Here is a 26453-nt window from a genome sequence, read left to right as displayed (position 1 = left end):
TCGGATGTCTTCGTCCAGCTGGATCTGGAAGCAGAGTTTCATTTCACTCACCTGATTATGACCTTCAAGGTAGGAAAAAAGCTGTCTTCCCAAGTAGCTGAAAACACTGACTCACAGCTCCATTTGTTTCGTACTGCGGGAGAGATTCTGCCCCAACAAACTGAACTTATAAAATACATTGCAGCATTTTTGTCAACGTCATTCTTCTCCCGCAGACCTTCCGTCCGGCGGCAATGCTGATCGAGCGCTCCGCAGATTTCGGTCGCACCTGGCAGATCTACCGCTACTTTTCCCACGACTGTGCTACTGCCTTTCCCAGAATCTCCAAGGGTCCTTTGCGCAACATTAATGACGTCATCTGTGAGTCACGCTACTCTGACATTGAGCCGTCAACGGAGGGAGAGGTGAGCGATTGATTAAAGGAATGGGAAGAGTCAAATAAGTTGCTCAAGATAGACATTAGAGCTGTTTCTGTTTTCTATTTTATACATTTGACACATACATTGTTTAATTTCAGAATAAGTGGATTTTGTTGTGAAAGTAAGGTGTTTTAATTTTTTGGAGCTAATATTTCTGATGGCTGTGGCCTAAAATAAATTACCTGAAGGAATAGTTTTTATAATACTGCATTTATTTTTTCGTGCAAAATAATTCTTTCATTGGATAGGCCCACTGCTCAGGCATGCAGACCACAAAGTGCAAAGTCTGCTTCAGACTCATGCTGCACATGTCGCTGCTTATTTGAGTCTCGGATAGTTCAAATATGTAATGTGTGTGTGCATAATATGTGTGTCCTGGTCTAGGTCATCTACAGAGTGTTGGAACCAGCCATCAGGATTGAGGATCCATACAGCCCGAGCATCCAGAGTAAGTCACGCTCATATTTTCAACAGCATTTGGATTGTGTTTAACATTAAAAATCACCTATGTGTTTTAGAGTGTCCATGTTAGTCGTGATAATGTTGCTTTGCACGCAGAAGGCTCTCTTATGTAAGGGGTTATAAAAGCTCTACAACCAGCTGAAGCACAGAAGTTGACAGCGTACTCGGGTACAAGTCAACCGTTGCCATGAGGAACACCAGAGGCTCAAGGCTTTTTCCCTTTCCACAATTAGTCTGTTATTGTCTTCAGGAAAGAAAAAATTATAAGTATAGTAGCTCCTATATAATTATACTTTTGATAGAAACACTAAAATGTATGCAAAAACTTAAACTGACAAAGTACAGACACAGCAGATTCAACAGCTTGTCACCTATTCATTTGGGTAAATACCCACGCTGACGTACATTTGCCTAAATAGGTTATATAGCCGTATACAGATCAACAGATCGCATCTCGATCAGATTTCACAATCAGCAGATGGATGTATCAGTAGTTCAGCTTTTGAACATAGTGCTTAAATCACACATCTGCTATCAAATAATTCGGTTGTTTGGTCCGCAGCAGGGTTAAACTGACACCTTTCACACCAACCGTACCAACCTCGCTAACAGACCTGAGTTCATTTTAATCCAACCAGACAGAGTTTACGAAATGATCGAGCTGTCGTCACATTTGTCACCATAAATCAAACTCCGGCCAACACAATCCAGCTGTGACACATAACGGACTGTAACAGCCCCTCTCTCTGGGCCGTGAAACATGGCCCTGCTGTGTGGAAGACGTGGAGAGATGTGAAAAGCAGCTGTTTCTCTCCCACACAGCATCACTGTCCTGGCCCTCGTGTTTAGACTGGCAGGACATGAGAGCTGTTCCCAGAAACCCAAGCTCACTTTCCGATGCAGCAGCAGAGGTTGTCTTGTTCTCGTCGCTGTTAAATATCTCCCGGCAACCGGCCCACATGGAGACCCCGGACCGCCTCGCAGCGGAGCCATCCATATTTACTGTCTGCTGGTTTCAAGACAAAGAATCTATTCCTGTTGGCTTGCTTTTTTATTTCTTTCTGCATCACTTCTCTGTACATGTTTTTCCTTTTTGATTGGCGGACCTTAACTGAAATCATAGCCCTGACTTTAACCTCAACCATCTCTAAACTAAAGCATTTCTCTGGTAGAGCCCTTTGGGGATAATATACAGCCTCAGAGGAAGCATGTTAAGGAGGCTCAGTTGAGAGCAAAGAGTCCTAAAGAATCATCTTCTGTCTGACTGATTCTCTGTGTTACAGAACTATTCTTTGTAACTTAATCAAGTTGCTATTCAAACCAGTAAGTAATCCGGTGATAGTTGTCTCTACATCCATGGGTACACTGCAAACAGGAACTGCTGTTGGGTAATGGTGCCCATCTGGATAGAGGAGAAGCAGACGTGTGTTAGTGCAGTGGAGCTGGAGGGATTAGCTCTTGTCTGTCAGAGAGGGATTCTATTACTGCAGATAAAGTCAAGAGTGTGGACAAAAATAAAGCCTCCCGTGAAACATTTCATCCATCTTATTGAAGCGCCGCCGCTTCAACTCCAGCAGGTTTTCAAAATGACAGGAGATTCAGAAAGCTGAAAGTTATGTCCTTTTTTATGAGCTTGAAAAGAGGACTCAAAGCAGGCTGCAGCTGCTCTGGTGGCAAGTCATAAATCTTCATGGTCCTTATAATTATATTCATCATGTTGATAATGATAGTGATACGAGTTTAAACTAAAATTAATTTTCTCCCCCATTTGCTAATCTTAAGTGTTGTAATTAGAGTTATTTTGAATTCTACTATACGAGAAATATTTTTTTTTTTTAAATTTATATTCACAATTACTAAAACAAAACAATGCCGGCAGTTGCGTATGAAAAAAAAGAGAAAGGTGTGCATGTTTAGGTACATCGGCACATCTTTAGTTTGTGCGTGTGTATCGATGACTGCAGGTTGACAGCCGGACTGTAACAGCCACGGCTGTAAAGACAGACAGACCTCTATGGAAAGGAGTTATCTTTCTCTCTAATAGGAACTCTCTCCAAATAGTTAGAGGGGATAAAGAGGCAGGATGTGTCTAGAACCATTTCAACACCACATTCCGCTGTCATCTTTGGATTTGCCCCCTGCCTGAAAATGTACGAATGACATAGTTGTACAATAAGATTTTTAAAAGTGTCTCTCAAAGAATTTGTGAAGCAACGAGGATGCTTCTGGAGAGCTAATCCTCCTTAAACAAACATGAACATTACATTTTTGAGTAAATACCAACTTCAAAACAATTAGCGCATAAGGAAGGAAGGGAGTTGCAGCAGTAAACAGTGTTAGAATGAAGGTAGCAGAGCAAGAGGAGCAATAGTGATGGGTCAGGTTGATGATGATGACCGAGCTGCACACCAGCATCGGTGTCATTGGATGTGACAGATCAACTGATGAACAAGCCAGTGATGGTCCAAGACCTTCTCACATTTAGATAAAGACAGAGTTATAAAAAGTAATCCGTTCCTTTATCATGTTTCTGGTCTTGTCACATAGAAAAATTGTGATGTTGCAGGTTTTGGTTTGCATTTTTTGCTAGTCATGCTAGCAGCGTGGCTCTAGGGATGTCACTCCAGACTGGAATATCTCAACAGATGTTAGTTAAGTGGACCGCCACGCATTTTGGTACAGATGTCCATGGTACCTGGAGAGTGATCCCCAGACTTTTCACCTAGCACCAGCAGATGGTGAAAAGTGACTTTTTCCAGTACTTGAATAATATTGCCATGAGCCTCATCGTTACTGTGTTTACTGTCTTAAAACTATACTCACACACCTGTATGCACATTGATAGAGTTGTTGGTCTATTTGGCTATAAAGCCAGTGCAAGAGATGGAGGATAAATGTCTCATTCTCAAGTACTTATGCTGTGCAAAAAAAACTTTTTTACCTTTATTTATTCAGGGGATGGTTTCATTTTGAACAATGTTCTCTTTTTCAGGAAGTCCCTGATCACATTCACACAGTTACGCATTCACACCGACGACCTTCCGGTCACAAGCTCGCTTCTCTAACCTGAACTCCCAAGTTCAGCTGAAACGAATGCAGTGAGAGGCGCGAGCAGTCTGAGTTAGTCCGTTTAAGTGGTGATCTTCCAAAGTTACTGTCATTTTTCAGCCTGGACTCCTTCTTGCTGGTGCAAAATAGATCTTGTGAAGTGTTTGTATTTGTTTGTTTTCTTAACCCATTTCTTTCAGCTGATGTCCTTCATCCTTTAGCTCACCGACTTGTGTTACACCATCGTAAGACAACCAGCCTTCATAGAACAGAGAACTCAACAAAAAAAAAACAGCCTTATTATGAATACATTAACCCCTCACCTATTCTCTTTGTGTCCTCCCTCCAACAGACCAGCTAAAGATCACTAACTTGAGAGTGAACTTCACCAAGCTTCACACACTGGGAGACAACTTGCTGGACCCCAGAGCTGAAATCAAAGAAAAGTACTACTACGCCATATACGAGCTCGTCGTACGTGGAAACTGCTTCTGCTACGGCCACGCCTCGGAGTGCGCCCCCATCGATGGCATCAAGGACGACATAGAAGGAATGGTGAGTGACGAGGCTTCAGTTACAGCACAGACGTTTAATTAGCACTTTTCCTCCTGTAATTTGCTCTCATGATTTCAAAAGCATTTCATTCCTCTACCCCGATATGATTGCTTCAACTCCCCCTCCCGTTTCCTTTCAAGGTTCACGGCAGGTGCGTGTGCAACCACAATACCAAAGGTTTGAACTGTGAGCAGTGTGACGACTTCCACAACGACCTGCCCTGGAGACCAGCCGAGGGACGCAGCACCAACGCCTGCAAGAGTGAGTACAGAGGAGGAAGCAAGCAGAATAGGACATGTCAGCAATGACTAATCTGTTCGAAATGAACATCTGTTTTTCTAGAGTGCAACTGCAACAGCCACTCGACCCAGTGCCACTTTGACATGGCGGTGTATTTGGCCACGGGCAACCTCAGCGGAGGAGTGTGTGACGACTGTCAGCACAACACCATGGGACGCAACTGTGAGACGTGCAAACCCTTCTACTACAAAGACCCCATCAAGGACATCAGGGACCCGCGAGTCTGCATAGGTGAGTGTGCGTTTGTGCACTGTGGTTTTTATACAGATTAATCAATCTGACTTTTCAGCAGAAAGCCAATGAGCATTTTCTTAAAATGTCAAACTACTCTACTAAACTAATACAAAAAAGATGAATCTGGCCTTTACTGATAGATCCCCAAAAGAGGCTACTCTTCTTGTAGTTCTCAGCACATTAAATCACACTGCAACACACCATAACACCAACCCGAAAAATACATAACTCACCTGGCACTCGTTGTCTCCCGTAGCTTGTGACTGCGACCCAGACGGCTCTCAGAACGGAGGGATGTGCGACAGCAACACGGACCCTTCCCTTGGCATGGTGGGAGGTCAGTGCCGCTGCAAAGCCAATGTCGAGGGGCCGCGCTGTGACAAGTGTAAGACCGGCTTCTTCGGCCTGAGCCCCCACAACCCCCAGGGCTGCCAACGTGAGTACAGTCTCTGTCACAATTCACACTCTATATATATATATATATACATATATATATATATATATATATATATATACATATATATATATATATATATATATATATGTATATATATATATATATATATATATATATATATATATATATATATATATATATATATATATATATATATATATATATATAGTGGTTATCATCCTCTTCACAATACCGATAGCAGACAAAAAATGCGGTGTAAATTTCTGCATTATTAAGGGTCTAACCCTATAATCATCGTTATAGAGATCTGACACTTTAATATAAATAATTTTATAAGCTATATAAAAAAATGTGCCAAAGAAGATAAGGCAAAACACTAGGCAAGAAAAGTGCAAAGATGACTCGGCACTGCTCATGAAGTTGAAAGCGACTCTCCTTTTACTATCTGGATTCTGTGACTGAACAGAAAGACATATTTTTTGGAGAGATTTTAGCCAATTAATCACACAAACAATGTAAAAGTGGTCTTGTAGAGGAGTGGAGATTTTGCCGTTGCCTACTAGACAATCAAGTCCACAAAGAAGCTGATTGAGGATTTTCTTGACAGCGGTGTTAATTTGTTTTATAATTAAAAACGCTGCTTTTCAGTGTGCTACAGTAACTAATTATCTATCTATGAGAAACCTCATTCATTTTGCCCTCCACCGTGTGCCACCAGCCTGCCGGTGTGACCACAGGGGAACAGTGTCAGGCAGCTCCCAGTGTGACCCAGTCAGTGGAGACTGCTTCTGCAAGCGTCTCGTCACTGGACGCAGCTGTGACCAGTGTTTGGTAAGAGAGTGCAAAAAAAAAAACTTTGTCTTGCTTGACTTTTATTTTCTGGCTTAATAGGATCTGTCATTTTACTCTTCCTCTCCTTAACCACTCACTCTGTGCTCCTGTGAAAAAGCCCTGTTGGTGGTAATGTGACAGTTAACACTGTTTGATCTTGTTGTCTCTTAGTCTTTTTGACCACTTCTGTCACTCTATTTGTCCTGTGTTTGACCCTTACCATTATACAATTCAATTTGTAAGCGTTGAATCTCATTCCCTTACATTTGACTACATGACTTTCCTTTCTCCTTATTTTCCTTTTTCACTTCTAAATTAGTGCTACTGATTTTCTTCACTCTTTATATTTTCCTTCCACTTCCTCTGCCCAGAATACCAAGATATTAGATGGTGATCAGCTTCCTGTTATGATTCATCCTCTTGTCCCAAACCTTCTCAGCCAGGAATAGTGTAGGCAGGAATGTGAGCTCCTGCCCGGGCCCTGTGCCTAAATTTAGCCCGGGGATTTGATGCTTGTCCAGTTGGTGTGGGTTACAGCAGGCCTAAAATGGTCAGGGCCTGGACCTGGTCCGAAAGTTGATCCCGTCTTCTGATGAGCCCCGTGGAGCCTCATTTTAGTAGCGAGAGTGTAATGTCAACATTGGACAAAACAAATCCTCTGGAAAAGATCTTCCTGTCGCTGTGCTGAAAGTGCATTTGAAACAAAAAGAAAGAAAGAAAAGAAAAAGTAAAACATATCAGTATAAATCCCGACTTACACATATAAAAAGCTGCCTCGCCGAAGTCATTATAATGACATTAAGGACATAATGTCATGCCTCATGATCCAAAGAGCTGTCAAAGCTAATAGGCTTGTAGTAAACCAACCAGACCACAGACTAGTGTTGCTGGATGAATGATAAAGTTTTGTCCACAAACTTTAACTGGATTAATGCAACACTAAGGGAGAAACCACAACATTTAGCAAAGTAAAAATACCTCAGCCAAAACAATCTTAAAATCGAATGTGAAATTGCTGACTGCAAAAACTATCCAGTACTAACATTGTCACGTCAGCTCTTTTTGAAAGCGAAAACCTCAGAGTGTAAATGTAAAAGGAATGGGGCAGTGATAGTATGCCCCAAAGCTATGAATGTTGTTTTATTGGATTAGACAGCCAGAGACGTGACAAACCGCCGCGGAAGTTCCCTCTCACTCTGTAATATCGCGGCGGGCGATGCATCATGTCTGTCTGGGGCCGACCGTTCAGCTGTCTGTCTGTTGACTGCGTGCTCTGTCCTCCTCTGTTTCCGTCTGTCAATCACTCTGCCCTCTGCCTGTCCTTCTGTGCTCCCAGCCAGAACACTGGGCTCTGAGCCACGACCTAAACGGCTGCCGAGGCTGCGAGTGTGATATCGGAGGAGCCCTGGACAACCAGTGAGTGACGCTGTAGCTTTAATTGCGAGGACACAGGTCACGAATGAAGTATGAGGCTGTTACAGATGAGATGATAATACTCCATAATAGCAGCATAAGCTTTGTGTGTGCACTCCGATTTATTAGTCTCCACCTTTACCCCGGGAGCAATCATTTTTACACCTGTTGTCATATCAATTCATTAGTGGATTCGTTTTCTGTGCCACTAGAGGTTGACATCCTCCATTCAAACATCATACACGAAGCTCCCCGTTGATAATGGAAAATTAACATTTGTCACTTTTTTTATGTTATTAGCCACCCAGTCAATGAAATATCTCAGCAACTGTGAGATCCATTGATGTGGAATGTTTTGCAGACATTCATGGTAACCTGGGGGTTAAAGCGTAATGACTTAGTTGAGCCCCTGACTTTCCCTCTAGTGCCACCATGAGGTTGACTTTTCAGGTTTTGAATTGACATTTGCTACATTCTTTAACTTTTTCCCTATTCACCTAGAGATCGCTCAGCAGTCCCATATTTCAGATTTTCTTCAGGGAATGACATTAGCTCTAAGCAGCTTATAATACATTATTAAATCTACTAATGCCAAGATTTTTTTTTTTAGCAAAGAAATTATTTAAATAAAAGAACAATAATTATATTCCTAATTGCCAATAACCAGTATAGATTACAATAACAAAGTAAAGGATAACATTTATAATTTTTGCTCTCTAGTTACCAGCTCATAACTTAAATATGTTCAATACTTTTGTTTATGATAAGACATGCTGTGCTAAAATGGTTAAGATGGTAAAAAAAATGTATAACCTGCTAAACATCATCATGCTTAGCATGCTGATGTTAGCATTTAGCTCAAAGCACCCAGCATTGGCAGCTAAGCCATATAATATCAACTGTAGCTGTGAAATAACAAAGCTATTTATGTCTTCTCTGCAGCTGCTCCATGGAGAGTGGTCAGTGTCGCTGCCGCAGTCACATGACAGGACGCCAGTGTACTCAGGTGGAGTCCAGATATTTCTTCATGGCTCTGGATCACTTCATGTATGAGGCTGAGTTGGCCAAAATGGGGCAGGTGAGCCCACCGTTATTCTACATCAGCACACATTTAAGTATTGTTATGTCATTCTGTGGCTCTAGTATGGAAATATATTTAGGAAAATATCTGAATACATCTGTATATTCTCAGGGCTGTACATTGGAGACCAGGGAGCACCAGCTGGGTCGCCCCGCCACATGGACGGGCATTGGATTCGCTCGGGTACCTGTGGGCGGTACCCTGGAGTTCCTCATCAGTAACATCCCCTACTCCATGGAATATGACCTGCTTATCCGCTATGAGACACAGGTCTGTGTATTCATCACCTCTGCGTGTAGAAGACTGCTCAGACCACAATGAAGATCTTAAAGCAATAGTTCAGTTTTGTGATATGTGCTTATTCTCTCGCTTCCTGAGCATTAAATGAGAAGACTGGGCCTGACTCACCAATGCCTTCCTAAGTTTGTTCTTAATTTCTTCTTAAGACCGGTTGGTTAATGAGGCCCATTGATACCACTCTCATATCTTTTATTGGGGGTTCTATGTCTTGACAAACTCACAGTGATAAGACAGAAACTGGCCAGGAAATAGTCCCGCCATGACCCATCTCGTCACAGTGTATTGACTCTGGCTTGCGTAAATATAATGTGACAAGATGTAATTGTGTTAACTAGGGATTTAGAGTTGCTGGTTGGCAGATTCAGAGAGAACCAATCTTTATGCTAAGCTGGCTCCAGCTTCATAAACGACCGTTATAGAAAGTGGTATTGATCTTCATTTTCATTTTCATGTGTATTTTACACGGCAAGCATTTTCCCAAGCATTTGTGATTGATTTCCCTTCATCCAGGAAGCAATTACTTTGTGACTGTCCTCCTTCCCTTCTATAGCTCACCATGACTGTGCTTTTCACTGTGTATTAATTAACCATAAAACACTGATTCTACCCAGATGCCACGAGACTGGGAGGAGGTGCGAATAACAGTGATCCGTCCGGGACCGATTCCGACCAGCAGCCCCTGTGGAAACACCATCCCAGATGATGACAGACTCACCATCTCCCTGCCGGCCGGAGCCAGGTCTGTGGCACACACACACACACACACACACACACACACACACACACACACACACACACACACACACACACACGTACACATTCGCTGAATGTTAACTGTGTGCTGCTGACTGTGTTTGCTCCAGGTTTGTGGTCCCTCCTCATTCTATGTGTCTGGAGAGAGGTGTGACTTACACCCTCCGCTTTGAGTTCAAACGCTATCAGGATGCCAACAGTGTCCTCAACGGAGCGGCCAACGCTGTCCTCCTTATGGACTCTGTGAGAAGAGTTTCTTTTTCCAGTCTAATAATCTGACTCATGAAGAAGTTGACTTCATTCATTCTATGCACGAACATCTCCCTCCCCCTCCTATTCATAAATCCCCATTGTCTGCACCAGATCGCCTTGATGCCACGCCACTCCTCCATGGAGATGTTCAACGCAGGCGATCCAGCTTCCAACAACAGGAAGCAGGCCTATGAGCGGTACCGCTGCCACGAGGGGGCGAAGAGTGTAACAGGCCCACTGATGAGTGACACCTGTGCCAAGCTAATCACCAGCATGTCGGCCATCATAAATGACGGGGCTCTGTGTGAGTATAAAAATGTCTTCTTGTGACCTTGTTTGAATGCCGTTCATGATGTTTACAATGCAGTAGGCTGCAGGGTTACAGGACCTTTACCCTGACTTCCCTGTGGATGAAAAGAAAACAGCCTCATGATTGGGATCAGTGAAGTTAACGTTATCAATGAAACATTTTTCAAAGTGTGGACTTGACAAAGTATTAGTTGACCATTTCCTTACCCAAATAGAGTTGAAAATTCAGCTCAAGTTGAAGCTGTAAATCTATGCAACATAGTTGGGTGACCTGCAAAACTAATACTTAACCACATTAGCCTGATCCCAGAATGCAATGTGCAGGATGTTCCCATATGTAAGGGTCCGCTCACCTCATGCCTATTCTTCTCTGTCCTCCAACAGCTTGTAATTGCGATCCTCAGGGGTCCATCAGCTCCATGTGCGACGTCCGCGGGGGCCAATGTCACTGCAGGCCCAGTGTGATAGGCCGACGCTGTGACCAGTGTGCTCCGGGAACTTACGGCTTTGGACCCTCAGGCTGCATAGGTGAGAGACTCTCCAGACCCGTTCATGGAGGATACGGTGTATATTTTACACCCCTAATTAGGTTGGATTTTTTAGCGAATAGTTTGCTTGGAAGTGCTTTGTAGGGCCTTAAGGTGCAGACACTGCAACAGCTAATAAAACAGTTTCACTGGAAAACCTCAATTGAAGCTCCTGGATCTCACACAATATTGGTATTTTGCATTTTGTTCTTTTATTCTATTTAGATACAGTAACAAATGTCTGCAGAGTAAGATGCGTTTAGCCACACTTTAAGTGCAGTGCCTTTGATTAGTTGCATGCTATGCTGTTAGCGCCCTCTACTGCTCAGTACACAATTGCAAATCCAAAGCCCCTTTACTGAAATGATGTATTTTCAAACCCTCTTTTTACTTTCTCTCTTTGATTCCTTCTCCTCTCCACTTCACTTATTCCTATCATCCTCCTTCCTGAACGCTTCTCCTTGTCCCTCTCTCCCTCGGTCCAGCCTGCAGTTGCAGCTTGGAAGGCTCTGTGACTCGACTTTGCGAAAAGTTCACCGGTCAGTGCCAGTGCCGTCCCGGAGCGTTTGGTCAGCGCTGCGACGGATGCCAGGCGGGTCACTGGGGCTTCCCCAGCTGCCGACCCTGCCAGTGTAACGGACACGCCGACATGTGCGACCAGAGGACCGGAGCCTGCGTCAGCTGCAGGGACAACACTGGAGGAGACAAGTGTGACAGGTGATGTTTCAATGTGGAGGTGACTACGCTGCATGAGATCAGGTTCAAATCAAGCATAGCATATCATAGGGATAAAAAAACAGGATTAAAAGACCAAACAAGAATGATTTATGATATGAATACGATAACTGATTCTACTTTGCCTACTTCTACTTTGTTGCTGCAAAGTTGTTAGTTAAAGTTCACAGGATTGTTTTCTACTTTGTTTTTTCTGTAGGTGCGCCAATGGTTACTATGGTACCCCAATTTTGGGCAAAGCATCCAGTGCTCAGTGTCGCCCATGCCCCTGTCCAGACGGCCCCAACAGCGGACGCCACTTTGCTGCGTCCTGTTACCAGGACAACCGCAACAGACAAATTATCTGCAACTGTAACCTGGGCTACACAGGTAAAACTGAAACGATGCTTGTATGTGTATTTCTTCTTTTGTGCTCTCTGTCACATCTGTCCTTGCTTTCTGCTCTGTGTCTCATCTTCAGCAGGTGCCGCCATGTCCGGATGTGTGTGTGTGTGTGTGTGTGTGTGTGTGTGTGTGTGTGTGTGTGTGTGTGTGTGTGTGTGTGTGTGTGTGTGTGTGTGTGGGTGATTCATTTTCTGTAGAACATGTGATGGTGTGAAAACCTGTTGAAACTGTTGCAAACCTGAACATTGTAGCACTGCACCATTATACTGCTCTTCGTTTGAGTTTTCGAATATCACTGCAAAACCTGATCTGAGTCAAATATATGAAGCGCAATTGTGTATTGTGATGTATTTTATCGAGCCAACTGACACCTCAGTGGATCACTTTAAGCTGAAAGATACATTTTATATTAAGAAAGAGCCTGAATAGTAATATTCCATCTCACATAGTTTCAGTGCGTCACTATTCATGTTTGTAGCTAACTGGAGTTTTGTCCAAGGAGGAGCTGATGTTACAGTATAGATAACCTCAGTGATGAACCTTAAACCAGGACTACTAGTAGCTCTGGACTTGGGCTCAGTGGTGCTTTGACCTAAATGTGAAGCACCCAACTCAGCCCCCGTCATTTTTCTGTTTTGACTGTTTTGGCACAAAAAAATTGTTACAATTCATTTTAAATCCCTCCCCCAAGCCTAGTCGGCCCTTTTATGTCATCGTCATAAGCCTGTGCATTAAAACGGCGGTGCGACTTGACATTGCAAACCCCAGAGAAAACTTATGACATATGTTGATATTAGGGTTTAGCTCAGAGCACTGCTGTTTCTAGATAAAGCTGCACAGAGTTGCTAGCAGGACTGTAGACTCTTGTTAAGATACTTTTTTCCATGGAACAAAAGGTTGTTCAAAAGGAAATGTTAGACCTGATGGTGGTGCTGGAGGAAAGGTCAGGGTTAACAAAAACAAAAGGAATAACCCACAGGGGACCAAGAATATTCATCCCTATTATCAAGTGAGTCCAACAGAGTCCATCATTATTACCACAGCTTCATGTTTTTAATCAACATGAGACATTTTGTGTCAACCGCTGAGGTTCCACTCCTCCAGAGCAGCTCTGTTAGTAATAAAACTCCAGTCTTCCTCCTTAAGTGACAAAGTCAAGGATGTAGCTCAGATGAGGTAAGACCAATGTTTGTCAGTGTGCTATGGTGAATGGTAACCTGTAATTTCCTCCTTCCCCTGTTTTACTGGCACAGGGATTGTTAAACGCTCCGGGGCGACCATTTTTAAGCGTGAGTAATGATGGTTGACCCCCCGTCCCTTCCAGTCCTCCTCTATTTTCCACCAACCCTCCACTTCACCAATCCTACCCATGCATGGCTTCAGTACCCCTCCCATCAACGGTGCTGTGCCACAGTGCACTCCCGCCCATGTGTGAAGACCTGGCTCAAAGAATAATGTCAAACCCTTTCCATGGCTTTAGTGTGGCTGCCGATGTGTTATATGGCACTATAGGGACAAACACGTGTCACTAAAATTAGATTGAAATTATATTATAAGGGGTAAAAAGATTTAAAAAACTAGATTTGAACCAGGTCTGTGTAAATGTTTCCAATACAAGGACCTGGCCCAGAATCATTATTTTTCAGTTATTGTGTCATAAAGTGTGATTTTCTAATCATAAAAAGTACCTTTAAAGTAAACAGGGAGAGACCTTGAGAAAGTGGTTATGCACAGGTGTCGCTTGATTCTGAATCTGGGTCAGCTTCTATCTCTTGTGTTTAAACTGTTCATGTTTATCTGTGTATGGAGGTTGGGAAGTGGTTGTGCGGTCATTTCCTGGAAATTAAGAGCTGTAATGGTATAACAGTATAGAGACAGAGAGCGCAATCCATCACACTGTAAAAACCCCGGGAATACAGTTGTTACCACATTATGCAACCAATGACTGAAACGCTAACAAAATGCCTTTAGCTAACTACAAACATCTGATTTCAGCATTACTATTTTAGTCTGGTGCTGTTGATAACTAAAACGATGTGACAAGTTTGCAAACTTTTAGCAAGCTAATTTTAGCTATGTGTAAGCAAGCGACTGCAGTTAGCGAAGGCCCTTGCAAACATAATACTGCATAGCTTTCTCATTTATCCACATTCCACAAGTTGCATACTGTTAAAATGCTTTAGCTTAATTTACAGAAATATAGTTCCCCAGTTTTTCCCATTCTTCCTGCGGGTGCCTCAGTTTTGCAGCTCTTTACCCTGTTGGTAGTGCATCCCACCACGCAGCAGCTTTTATGCATGTTTCTGTTGTTTTCTAGCAGATAAAGAGACGAGAAGGCACCTTCACGCAATACAAAGTCAATGGAGAGAGATGATTTGGTTTCTCCTCCGGTGTGGGCAGGACTTAAATACACTCTGTCTCTATGGCCATACAGCCAGGATAAATAGGCTGATGTTTTGTTTTTCTTTACCAGCTCGGCTTTTCTGATAAAGCCCAACAGAGAAGGGTACTCACCATCGAATGCTCACTGTATCATTATGACCTGTCTGTTAGATTAAGCAGGACAGAGTAAAGTTTTTTTTAAAGGTACAGGAAAAGAGAGAGGAAGTGGACGTGAACAGTTAAAGGACACTGTAGCTGCTTATCTCAATAATGAACTCATTCGATTTTGGATGTCAAAGGTCACTGTGACCTCAGGTTCATCGCATTCTCGTGAACTCTATATCTCAGGAATGTCAGGAGGAAATATCATGACATCTGGCACAAACATTGATTTGAACTCGAGGTTGGACTGATTAGAATTTGGTGGTCAAAGGTCACTCTAACCTCACAAAACACGTTTCTTTGGCTCATGACAATTTCACACCTGTTATACATCTTCTTGTAGCCATCATGGAAGAATCAAAGAATACAGTAATAAGCTGCATAATCTCCTAAACAAAGGTGTGATGACGAAGACTCTTAACTAATCCAACCCCATTGAGTGAAGAGGCGTTCACTTAACTGAAACTAAATTCTAGTAACATACTGTTTAATATGATAACGTTCATAAGTGTTAAGACTAACATGGTCTATCAATACAAGTATCCCCTGAAAACATTTCAGTTGCAGTCTAGGCAAAAATAAGGCGGGCCTCATGATTTAGTTAAACCAAGACTACCTGCTGATTGTGCTGCTGTTAATTCATAGTTTCCTGCTTCCCGTTGTTTTATACACCCTGAAAAAGCTGCTTGGGAAATCCTGTAGAGCACTTAACCGATTCTAATTGCAAATATATTTCAGTCAAAATATAAGTAGCCATTATCATATCTCCTCCCCAACTCGTTTCTTATTGGAACTCTTGTTCTCTTTCTTTTGTTGCGTTTTCTCCCAATTCAGGAGCCCGATGTGAGGAATGTGCTCCGGGTTATTACGGCAACCCGTCTCAGCCTGGAGGGCGCTGCCAGCCGTGCCAGTGCAACAACAACATAGACATGTCCGACATGGAGGCTTGCGACAGGCAGACCGGACAGTGCCGGAAATGCCTTTACAACACGGAGGGCCCCAACTGTGGCATCTGCAAGAGCAGCTATTTCGGCGACGCTTCCCGTCGCAACTGCAGGAGTGAGTGACCTGTTCATTGAAAAGTATTGTTGCATTTTAATGTTTTTTTTTTTTTTTTTAATGAAGCAATATCATGATGATGCATGCCGTTTTTTTCCCTTCAGAGTGCACGTGTAACTTCCTGGGCACTGACCCTGGCCAGTGCATGGAGCGCGAGGACTGTGTGTGCCAGCGGGCAACAGGGCAGTGCCAGTGTCTGCCAAACGTCATAGGTCTGCCATGTGACCACTGCGCCCCCAACCACTGGAACCTGGCCAGTGGGTTGGGCTGTGAATCCTGCGGCTGTGATCCCAACAACTCAGTCACCTCCTCATGTAATGAGGTAGGGCACACTTGGGACCTGGACAGGTTCAGATAAACACATCTCATGATGCAGTACAAGTGTGATGTACGTTCACATTCATTCACGCTGACGTGTCATGCTTCACTCTGCTGTGCAGTTCACTGGGCAGTGTCAGTGTCGCGACGGCTTCGGCGGGAAGACCTGCACAGACTGTCAGGAGAACTACTGGGGAGACCCCAGGACCCAGTGCAGAGGTTAGATACGTTAAGACATAATGGATGCTTGTTACGAACATGATGAGACCAAAGGATTCAATGCAGAAGTGAAGTGCTGTAGGGATTTATAGCAGCTCAGGCGGAGAGATGGGCTGCACATCGGACAGAACGTCACAGTGCAAAAATACCTTCTGCTCATTTTGGCTAACACTGCAACCCAGTTCACAAGGGCTGATAAATATAGACTGTTTAAGAAGTGGACGTAGTCACAGTGAGCCAGGACGAAAGGCTGGAGCTGGACAGGGATTCGCATTATGCCTCTATTGTGATTGACAGCTAGCCATGGTAACGACCTGTAAATCACAAAGTAGCCCCGCCCTGCTTTATGGTCTATTCTACTCTAAATGGGACCATAATAACTAAGTTTGGTGGGAATATATAATATCTACAATTAAATAATTGATGTTGTACAACTTATTTTGTGAATAATCAGTTTGTCAATCTGTTTGAAAATTAGGTTTTAAGTATTAAATGTGAATAATTTCATCCAAGATTTATGATAGACCACATAAATGTAGAATTTAGGCTCACCCAGATAACATACAAAATGCATTTTATTAGAATTCTGACTTTGTCAGGTAGGTTAGATCATTTCAGAACAGTATCATAACTAACCAGTATGCATTTTTTTTTGCAGTTAACATAAATACACAAGTGTAAACAAATGACATTATTTCATAACAAGTTCGATCCTGATGTTCCATATTCACTTTACACTCCCTCCTCCCCCCTTCTCTCTCTCTCCAGCTTGCGACTGCGACTGGCGAGGCATCGAGACCTCTCAGTGCAACCGGGTGACCGGTCACTGTGTTTGCCAGCAGGGGGTGTCAGGTGTGCGCTGTGACCAGTGTGCCAGAGGCTTCTCTGGGCAGTTCCCTAACTGTCAGCCCTGTCACAAGTGCTTCGGGGACTGGGATCGCATCGTGCAGGTGCAGTTTCACGCAAAAGACGGGGTCTAATCCTCAGTCAGCAGAAGCCGTATGTGAAATATTGAAGAAGTGATTATGAGTCAACCACAATCTTTCTCTTCATAATTCCGTCTCATTACCAGGACCTAGCAGTGCGCACTAAGACTCTGGCAGAGCGGGCCCATGAGATTCAGACCACTGGGCTTACTGGGGCCTATGAGAAGGCCTTCAGGGACCTGGAGGAGAAACTGGCACAAGCTCGGGGAATTGTCAACGCACGCAACGCCACTGCTGCAGCTGTCGCTACCCTAATGGAGCTTATTGAAGATCTTAGGTACAGCTGGTACATCCCACTGCATTTTAACAGTTTCCCAGGTGTGATTATCCATCTGTCAAATACAGTAGTAGTGTCAAGATAATGAAGGATTCAAGAACAATCTCTTAACCCAGTCTGCAGATTTATGCAATTTGACTAAGACAGTACATTTAAAATCATATCAGGATTGGAATTTACATCCCCCCACAACTGCTTGTCTTACCCTGCAGAGCGCAGATCGGTGAGACCACTGACACTTTGAACCGTCTGGAAGGAGACCTAACCATCGTCCAGGACAGCAACTCTGAGGCAAGCAAGGAGCTGAGTGCTCTGGAGAGAGAAGCTAAAGAGCTCAACCTCACTTCAGAGCAGCTACACCGCCAACTAGATATCCTAAAAAACTCCAACTTCCTAGGTGAGAACAAGAGGGAATTCATTGTTCAACCATTCACTGTCTTACCTCAAACTTTCTGCTCCTGTCTGCTTTAACTGTCCACACTCTTTTCCTACTGAAGATCCCTCACATGCAGCATCATTATTCCGAATCCTCTTACACTTAGTCAAGAATCTATAATCCTTTATGATCCTCAAAATTAATCCAGCCTCAGTTAGATTAATCTGAAATTTGGTTTCCTCCAGGTGCGTACGACAGCATCCGTAGCTCCCACAACAAGTCTCGTGATGCAGAGCGGCGTGCCAATGAAGCAACAACCACCCGGCCCAGCACAGTCAGCCAATCTGCAGACACTCGCCGCCGCACCGAGCGCCTCATCTCAGCGAAGAAGGACGACTTCAACCGCAAAAATGCCGCTAACAAGCGGGCGCTTGGAGACCTCAACACTCGAGCGCAGGGCCTGGACCTAAAGAAGATCAACGAGAAGGTTTGATTGCATTCTTCATTATTTAAAGCAGCTATTGGCTCTGATAAAGTGAGAGTTCCCCAGCAGGTGGCGGTCCTCCTCGCTGTATTTGCAATTTTTCTGCCCTGTGTCTCCCGCTTTTTGTTGTTTCCTCTTGGATGCGTGCTTTAAAATAATATACTTTATTCTTATTATTTATTGTCATAGTTCATTGGGATGTCTTTCGATCTGTCCAATATTTATATTGAAATCCACAATATAGCAATCTTCAACATGACATGACAGTCCAAAGCTGAGATGGAAGGAACTGCTACTCAACTAAGCTAGTTATATTTCCCATAATTGATTTTAGCAACTGCTTCATTTTATGGAATACCGAAATGAAGATGATGGTTCATCAAATTGATATTTTCTATGGCTGTCTTACTTGCTTGTCTCTCTGTGATAATTTTACAGAAATGATTTGTTTCTATTGGGTAATATATTTATTTATATGATAAAGTGTGTAGTTATTGCCTGATCATTTCCCCAGAAATAGAAGTACATGTTCACTTGTCCCGACAGGTTTGCGGCGCCCCAGGTGATGCCCCCTGTGGGGAAAGTCCTTGTGGGGGTGCAGGTTGCCGCGACGATGAAGGGAACCGTCACTGTGGAGGCCTAAACTGTAACGGCGCTGTAGCAGTAGCTGACAATGCCCTGGAGAGATCCAAACACGCAGAGAAGGAGCTGAACAAAGCTATGGGAGAGGTGGAGGGACTCTTTACCAAGGTATGGCGTTCAGCTCATTAAAACATTTCACATCATATCTGCACATCTGGAGGTTTGGGTTTTTGTGCCAACATATCTCTAGAGCCAACTCTGTGGATAAATACGCTACAGAGGCAGACAAAACTTTTTTCCTCGTGTCACTAAACCAGAATTGAATGCAGATGGTCGAGCTGAATCCAATTTGCAAGTGTTATTATGTTATTATATTTTTGACACTGTGTGGAGGTCTTATAGATGTGAGGTCATCCAAATCCATTTGGCTGTCCGCTCATTTTGTTCCAGCATCCCTCCACAGTGCATCAAAGACTGAACCTCTCAGAATGGAGTGAGCTCTTGGACTCAGACGTCTGTTTTGAGTAAGCAGTGCAGCTGCATTCTGGGACGTATGTGCACTTAAACTAAACAGATTTGAGTAAAAGTGGGTGCACAAAAATAACTAAGCAAAAAAAAACAAGACTATAAGGTTGCTTATCACTCCTTTGCACATGACACCCAGATTTATCTTCATCACAAAATGACTATGGTCCTGTAGACTCACTATGTCTTGAGACAGTAAACTTGTTGGATGCCACAAAATGTTCTTCAATTGAGTAGAGAAAAAAAACAATAACAAAGGAAGGATGGAGCTTTCTGCTTTCCTTGATTCAAGAGGACTACAAGAAGATTTACCTTTCTGTGGCCACATTCAAGCTGTAATAAAATCATCATTCTGGCATCTTAAAAACATAGCTACATTTATGCCCAAACAAGATTAATTTCTTCTTAAGACCCTACTTATTGTCTATAAGTCACTCAATTGTCTGGGCCCCAAATACATGGCAGATATGTTTGCTCAGTACAAGCCTAGCCAAAACCAGAAGACTTTATCACATAAACAATTCTTGGAAAATGCCATTAAATCCACCACGGTTATTGTGAATAACCACCAGCCTTTTGTGTCCACCATAAGCATATCTGCCTTTCATTCAGGTGGCAGATGCCAAGACCAAGGCAGAGGAGGCCAAGGGTAAAGCCCAAGCAGCTCTGGACAAAGCCACCGCCACCAAGAAGAAAGTGGAGCGCTCCAACAATGACCTGAGAGACCTCATCAAACAGATCAGAGACTTCCTCACTCGTGAGTCTGACAGTCTGCTGGGTCTATACATTATGATATGTTGTACATGTTAATCAACTCTTCCGTGTCGACCCTGCCACTTCTCATTTCTCAGAGGAAGGTGCAGACCCGGACAGCATTGAGGCAGTAGCGAACCGCGTGTTGGAGCTCTCCATCCCTGCTTCGCCCCTCCAGATCAGGTATCTTGCTGATGAAATCAAGGAGCGCGTTCGCAGCCTTTCGAACGTGGACGCCATCTTGCATCAGACGCAGGACGACGTCCGCAAGGCGGAGCAACTGCTGCTGGATGCCAAGAGGGCAAGGTAATCAGAGAAGAGTCAGACTTGAAACGAACGAACAAAGAGCATTACATATTGATGCATCCTCTCGTCGTTGTTAAGGCACAGCGCTGAGGAGGTGAAGACCACAGCAGAGACAGTGAAACAGGCCCTGGCAGATGCTAAGACTGCCCAGACATCAGCAGAGAAGGCCATAGCGAGAGCCAAGGCGGACATCGGGGAGACTGAAGCCCGACTGGCACAGGTAACCAACCCCCCCCCCCCCAAAAAAAAACAAGGAAAACGTTTAACTCAGTGTAATAGTGGTTAACTGAGCAATAAGTACGATTTTGACACATTTAATGCCACATACAACAACTAGACATATCTGTACAGGTCTTGAGGGTTGTTAATTAATGCCTCTCACTCAGTGATTGGTCAGGAGAGGCTTATATTTAAAGTTGGACCATTGTCACAAGAAATTGTGTTCACCAGCCCAAGAAAATGTCAGTCAGTGATTTATATGGTTTATTGTTTAGTTGGTCCTCCTGGGGTCCTGACATAGAAATACAATACAGTTATACAATCAAACTACAGACAGCTGAAGATATAAAAACAATCTGCAAGCTAAGCAGATACTCAAATTAGATAAATTAAGGATGAAGTAGTAACACACTTAGCTGTACAATTAAACATAAAAACAGAAAGTGATACTGCTGCCATTGAACTAATATATGACAAAAATTCATTGTTGGAGCCAGGAGCATGACGAGAGGCTGTAACCGTGCACAGATGCCATTTGTAAGCCGGACGAGTTGTTGGTGCCAAGCCGGACGAATGTCTCTCCGCAGTAGCATTAGGAGACACAAAGACATTATTCTGTAAAACCATTGACTTTAAAGATGATGACATGTCAGTGTTGTGTTCTTTTCCACTGTTCCAAGTGGCTAAAAAGATCTTTTAGTGTAGGTTTAATTTATCGGTCCATCGTTATTTAAAGATGGATGAAAATCATTTTGGAGGGATCACAATTCACTTTGCATTCTCTCCTCAGATTGAGTCTGAAACGTCCAACAGTGAGAAGTACCTGAATGACGCCATGGACCGGCTGGGCACACTGGGACAGGAGATCACCGCCCTGAAGACCAAACGGGCCAACAACAGCATGGCAGCAGCCCGAGCCGAAGAGACGGCCACCATGGCACGAGACAAGGCAAACGAAGCCAAGCAGGTGTGTGTGTGTGTGTGTGTGTGTGTGTGTGTGCGTGTGCGCACATACTTTTCCTCATTAAAAGTGTACACAGCTGTTAAAGAAAAACCTCTCCTGTCTTGATGTTCAGATTCTTGATGGCCAGCTGACGGATAAATACCATGAGGTGCAGCAGCGGGTTGACACAAAGGCCAAAGCTGTGCAGGATGCCAAGAAAAGAGCAGAGAGCCTCAGAGATGAAGCAAAGGAACTACTGAGAGATGCCCAGAACAAGCTCCAGAGGCTAGCAGGTGCTCATTCATATCTCTGTGTGTGCCTGTGTGTATGTAGATGAACATACATGTACATTATATATATATCACATTGTTTTATATACTTGTGTGTGAATTCAATTCTAGACTAATGAAAAGTACTCAGTATTTTCCCATTTAATTAAGAACTTTAGAGCAAAATTACCAGATTTATGAGAATTTGAGTCAGTATGTTATTATCTATTTAGACGATGTAATTGCGTATCTCGATATCTCGATATATGATTTCATCACGATATGATTCCTTTGAAAGAATATGAATGATCATATTGAATTATCGCCCAGCCCTACAGAGAGAGAGAGAGAGAAAGAGAGAGAGAGAGAACAACTTCAGTCCTTGCTCATGTAGACATTACTCCACTCTATCTTTAAATAGTTGTTTGCTGCTGTATTAATTCTCTGAATTTCAAATTTAGCACCTTTAAAAGTTAAATTCTGAGCCAATCATGACACAGAGGTTTCCTGTTGGCTTAGTGTAAGCCCTGGAGAATTCAGTTTCAGTTTCTGTCTCTCAACCTTAGAACCTGTGACTAACAATTAAGTTGTATCCTGGTTGAGCTGTGAGGAGTTTTTTTGACATCCAGACACCAATATGTAAAAAACAAAGCGCTGTTTCATCAGCATACCTACAAGAAAGGATCGATCAAGGGATTTCATATATAGATGAAAAAGCAGAGACCCTAAATTCAATCTTTGACAGACCCTACAAGTTATTTTACAGCGTTTTGAGAAATAACAAAGAACTCTCTACCAGAATCAATGGAGGCCATGTAAAAACTGTTCCAGACAATTCAAAGTGTTCCCTCTGTCTATTTAAAAGAATGTGGTCACCAACTGTATCAACATCAGTGTAATAACTCAAGAGTGACAGACGCTGCTAATGCCGGGCTGTGTAACCATTCCTGACACTGCTGCTGCCCACAGAGCTGGAGAAAAACTACGAGGAGAACCAGAAGAGGTTGGAGGGGAAAGCTCGTCAGCTGGACGGCTTGGAGGACAAGATGAAAGCCATCCTCAGTGACATCAACAAACAAATCCAGATCTACAACACATGCCAGTAACTCACGACTCCATGTCCTAAAAAACAGGCGCACCTCCGTCTTGGTCTGGCGTCTGTTCCAGACACAGGAACTGTACAAGAGACTTTGAAGAAACGGTTCAAGAAGACTTGGCTAGGGTGGGGATTTTATCACTATCCAAGGACATTTGCATATTTTGTGTGCAAACTGTCTTTTAGGTAAGAATTTGAAAATGGTTGCTATTATAATTATATATAGATATATATCTATATGTATATAAACATACCCATAACTGATCATGAACGGGGTGCCTGATATCACATATTTTATTTGGATTTTAATTTGTGCACATTATTTTTGTTTTGGATTTTCAAAATAATCTGGAAATGTATCTGTGTTTAAATTTGTGTTTTGAACATGAAAATTATATTTTAGAATATGTCAATAATACTCTGATTTGGGTGCAAATAATGCATTGCAAACGATCTGTAGTTTCACAGAGACTTTGTAATTCAGTTGTATAATCAGCGGGTCGGTATCATTTTCTCCTCTTTACCTCTGAGGTCTCTGTTACTACTGGATGTAGATTCAGAGGACTTCATTTAAACTGCATTGGACAAAGTCTTCTTTCAGTATGAAACACAACAACTTTTGAGAACATAAATTCAGAATGACAATCTGTTCAAATTTTACTTTTAACTGCTTTTTTTGGTTTAAAAAAATCACATAAAAATAATTGATAAGGCATTAATCCTTTTTTTATATTTTTCAATAAGCTCCAAAAATGGAAAGCAAGGGTATAGTCCCCACCGCTGTAGAGCCATGTCCCTGTGTAGTTTTAAGGACATCCCTTTACAGTAGAATGGAGAGATGGACATGTTATTGCATTCATATGGATTTTAAATGTATTAATACCAACTGTGGTGCTAGGAATGCAATTTTTGTATTGTGTCTGCCTTTATACAAATGACAGGGAAACAAATGATATGACCATTTTTATGTGAAAATAATATCTACTTCTTGACTCTGCTAAGCCAAAAGATATAACAAGCCCAAAACCCTCCTCTGCCTGGAGTAAGAGGATGGCTGTACACCATTACTATACAGGAATGATGTAATCATGAGAGCAGTGGAAGCTAACGGCGTGTGCTAGCTGCACGCCTCTAGTGATGTTGTTATTGGTCGGTCTGTCTTTATGTGGGTAAAATGTCTCTCCCTCTGGAACCACCCTCAGGACAAACGTCCCTTTTTTTAAACAGGATATTCTTTTAGCCCTGGGCTAAGAGTTGACCCTGAGATAGTTTAGTCCCTTTTCACACACACATTGTTAACCCAGGGTTAACCTGAGCCCAGGACTATAACACTCACACTGCACTTCTACTAGCCCAGGGTTAAATGTCCATTGCAACACGTGACTAATGTGTTTACATTCTAGAATGACTACAATACAACAGATTGGACAACAAAAATGTGAAGCAAATTCCAGTGTTTAATTTAAAAAAAATGTAAACAGAATGAACTTTTGTAGAAACGCAACCCTACGTCACGCTGCGGTGGTCAATCAAGTACAATCCAGCAGCGAGGGAAGAAAAGACGTTAATTATGATGCAGTTGCTTTGCGGCCAATACGTGACACTCCAGCAGCATCACAGTGCGCTGCAGCGCCGCACCACCTGATTTGGTATGAACAGAGCCTAAGTGCAGTGTGCAAAGCACCATTAGGTCATTTTGAGAAATATGCTTCTTTGCTCTCTTGCTGAGAGTTGGATGAGAGGATTGATACAACACTGCAGGATGAATATGATGCTTTTGTAAGGAATATATAAATGAATAGGTTCTTTGGAGTCTTCTGCGAAGTTGCCAGGCAACCAGTGGAGAGTCCTGTAAAAAAAAAAAAGAAAGTCATAATGATTTTCTCATCTAAATCTTGGCAAGAAGGCAAATAAGCATAATTCACAAAATGTTGAACTAGGAATGCATTTGTATGGATGCCAAACTCGTGGTGCACAGATTGTGAATGTTTGCATCAAATGTAGTGTCATAGAATAAGGAATAAGATCTGCAGTAATGGATGCCTCACTGTAGCGACATAGGACTCTACTCTGTGGAGTCTACCGTATGTACAGTGTTTAATCGTGCCTTAATGTATGCAAGTGTCTTGGACATTTACTCATATACTATTTGCATGACAATGTATGTTTTGGTAAACATAGCAAACCAAAAAACTCACTTTGTACACACATTTCCCTCAGTTCATCCATCGACTGGCAGCCACGTGATTTTGATGAGTAAACGCCAAAGCAAAAATACCAAAAGAAGCTTGTGTAAAGTTTAACAGTGTACAGTTTTGTGAATAAAGTTTGGATAACTTAACATTTCTCTGTGTAGAAGTGGCTTGTTTGAGCGTCACATTACTGTATCAATGCTTGACACTGTCTCATTTTATTACCTCGCTGTCTTGTGGCCTGAATGTGCATGCGCTCACACACCAGCGTCTGCAAGAGGATAAGATGTCCCGTTTCTATTTTGGTGTTCTGCAGGGATGCTATTGACTGCCTTCATGAGTCCTTGATGTACCCTTTGTCTAAGTCTGTGTTGTTGCAGACTTTAAAGCTGTCTCTTAACCAAACCGTTAAGCTTTTACTGATCACTGTAAATGTCAGTATTAACCGGAGAGAGCAGCCCTAAGACACAGTTGGCAGAAGGGAAATACCAGATCAAAGAGAAAGCAAAAGTAAAGGAGCTACGTTAGAATGAAGGGAGAACAGAAAGACACTTTACATGTAAGACAAGCTTTGGTTGTATCGTTTTTGGATATAGAATATTGTCTTGCTAAATTAGTCAGTATTTTGTTGATGTTTGGAGGCTCAGTATATTTCATCTTTTGATTTTAGAATACTAAAAGTTAATTTAACAACATTTCTACGTCTCAATGATTTGGGTGATAATGATAAACCTTCTCAGTGTACTTGAACAAAACAGTCTCCACCTTCAATAATTAGATTTTATTTTATTATTTTACTCCCCATGTAAAGGTGAGGGAAACGTGCAACTGATGAGGTCAGAGATAAAGAACAATTATATAAAGAGTAAACAATGTTACTGATACAAATATAAATGTGAGCTGATATACAGTGCCATGTTTGGAATTTTTGTTTAAATGTTATTTTCAAGTAATCAGACATCAGCACGTGATGATTTCTTGTGATGCTCTCAGCGTGTGGTCATGCTCCACCACGGGAGTTGCTCAGGTTTGCATCATCACTGTGGACATCGTTGTAGTGCAGACTCGGAGGATGACACAGGGCCCAGGGTACTGTTTGGGACAAGGCCCCTGTCTAAAAATAGTACCTTGATGTTTTTTGGTCATGGCCCTGTCAGCCGCCTCCTCGGAGGGTTGAAAAAAATATCTATGGGAACATAGGCCTATATACGTAAATAGTTGACATATGAGCACCTGAGGGATGGTCTTCAGCTGAAGCAGAAGTTCCCCTCAGTTCATTGTGGC

General features: G+C 42.7%; 1 protein-coding gene across 2 annotated transcripts; it reads left to right on the top strand.

The window, feature by feature from the left end:
• LOC137888237 (laminin subunit beta-2-like) lies at positions 1 to 25318 on the top strand. Of its 2 annotated transcripts, XM_068731583.1 has the most exons (32): positions 1 to 69; positions 216 to 404; positions 804 to 867; positions 4282 to 4484; positions 4625 to 4745; positions 4827 to 5015; positions 5275 to 5454; positions 6155 to 6267; positions 7604 to 7683; positions 8623 to 8758; positions 8873 to 9031; positions 9673 to 9800; positions 9925 to 10057; positions 10178 to 10370; positions 10760 to 10903; positions 11388 to 11619; positions 11837 to 12006; positions 13275 to 13310; positions 15400 to 15624; positions 15729 to 15946; positions 16065 to 16161; positions 16930 to 17111; positions 17234 to 17424; positions 17637 to 17821; positions 18046 to 18287; positions 18831 to 19034; positions 20004 to 20148; positions 20243 to 20450; positions 20529 to 20670; positions 21460 to 21636; positions 21746 to 21905; positions 22851 to 25318. In XM_068731583.1, the coding sequence occupies exons 1-32, from the start codon at positions 58 to 60 to the stop codon at positions 22985 to 22987; spliced, it is 4995 nt and encodes a 1664-aa protein (XP_068587684.1). In that variant the 5' UTR covers positions 1 to 57; the 3' UTR covers positions 22988 to 25318. The 2 variants fall into 2 exon arrangements, with proteins under 2 accessions (XP_068587684.1, XP_068587685.1); XM_068731584.1 differs by lacking the exon at positions 13275 to 13310.
• Positions 25319 to 26453: the final 1135 nt, after the last annotated feature.

This window comes from Cebidichthys violaceus, unplaced genomic scaffold, assembly GCF_023349555.1.
Source record: "Cebidichthys violaceus isolate CVI_PGR_0920_01 unplaced genomic scaffold, fCebVio1.0.p SCAF_520, whole genome shotgun sequence".
Lineage (NCBI taxonomy): Eukaryota > Metazoa > Chordata > Actinopteri > Perciformes > Stichaeidae > Cebidichthys > Cebidichthys violaceus.
This window is presented reverse-complemented; position numbering and strand designations above follow the sequence as displayed.

Excerpts from the sequence above, each read along its gene's own strand:
- LOC137888237 (XM_068731583.1), top strand. Across the intron at positions 5,016-5,274 it reads GGACCCGCGAGTCTGCATAG|CTTGTGACTGCGACCCAGAC; the intron begins GTGAGTGTGCGT and ends TGTCTCCCGTAG. Across the intron at positions 17,112-17,233 it reads ACTGGGATCGCATCGTGCAG|GACCTAGCAGTGCGCACTAA; the intron begins GTGCAGTTTCAC and ends TCTCATTACCAG.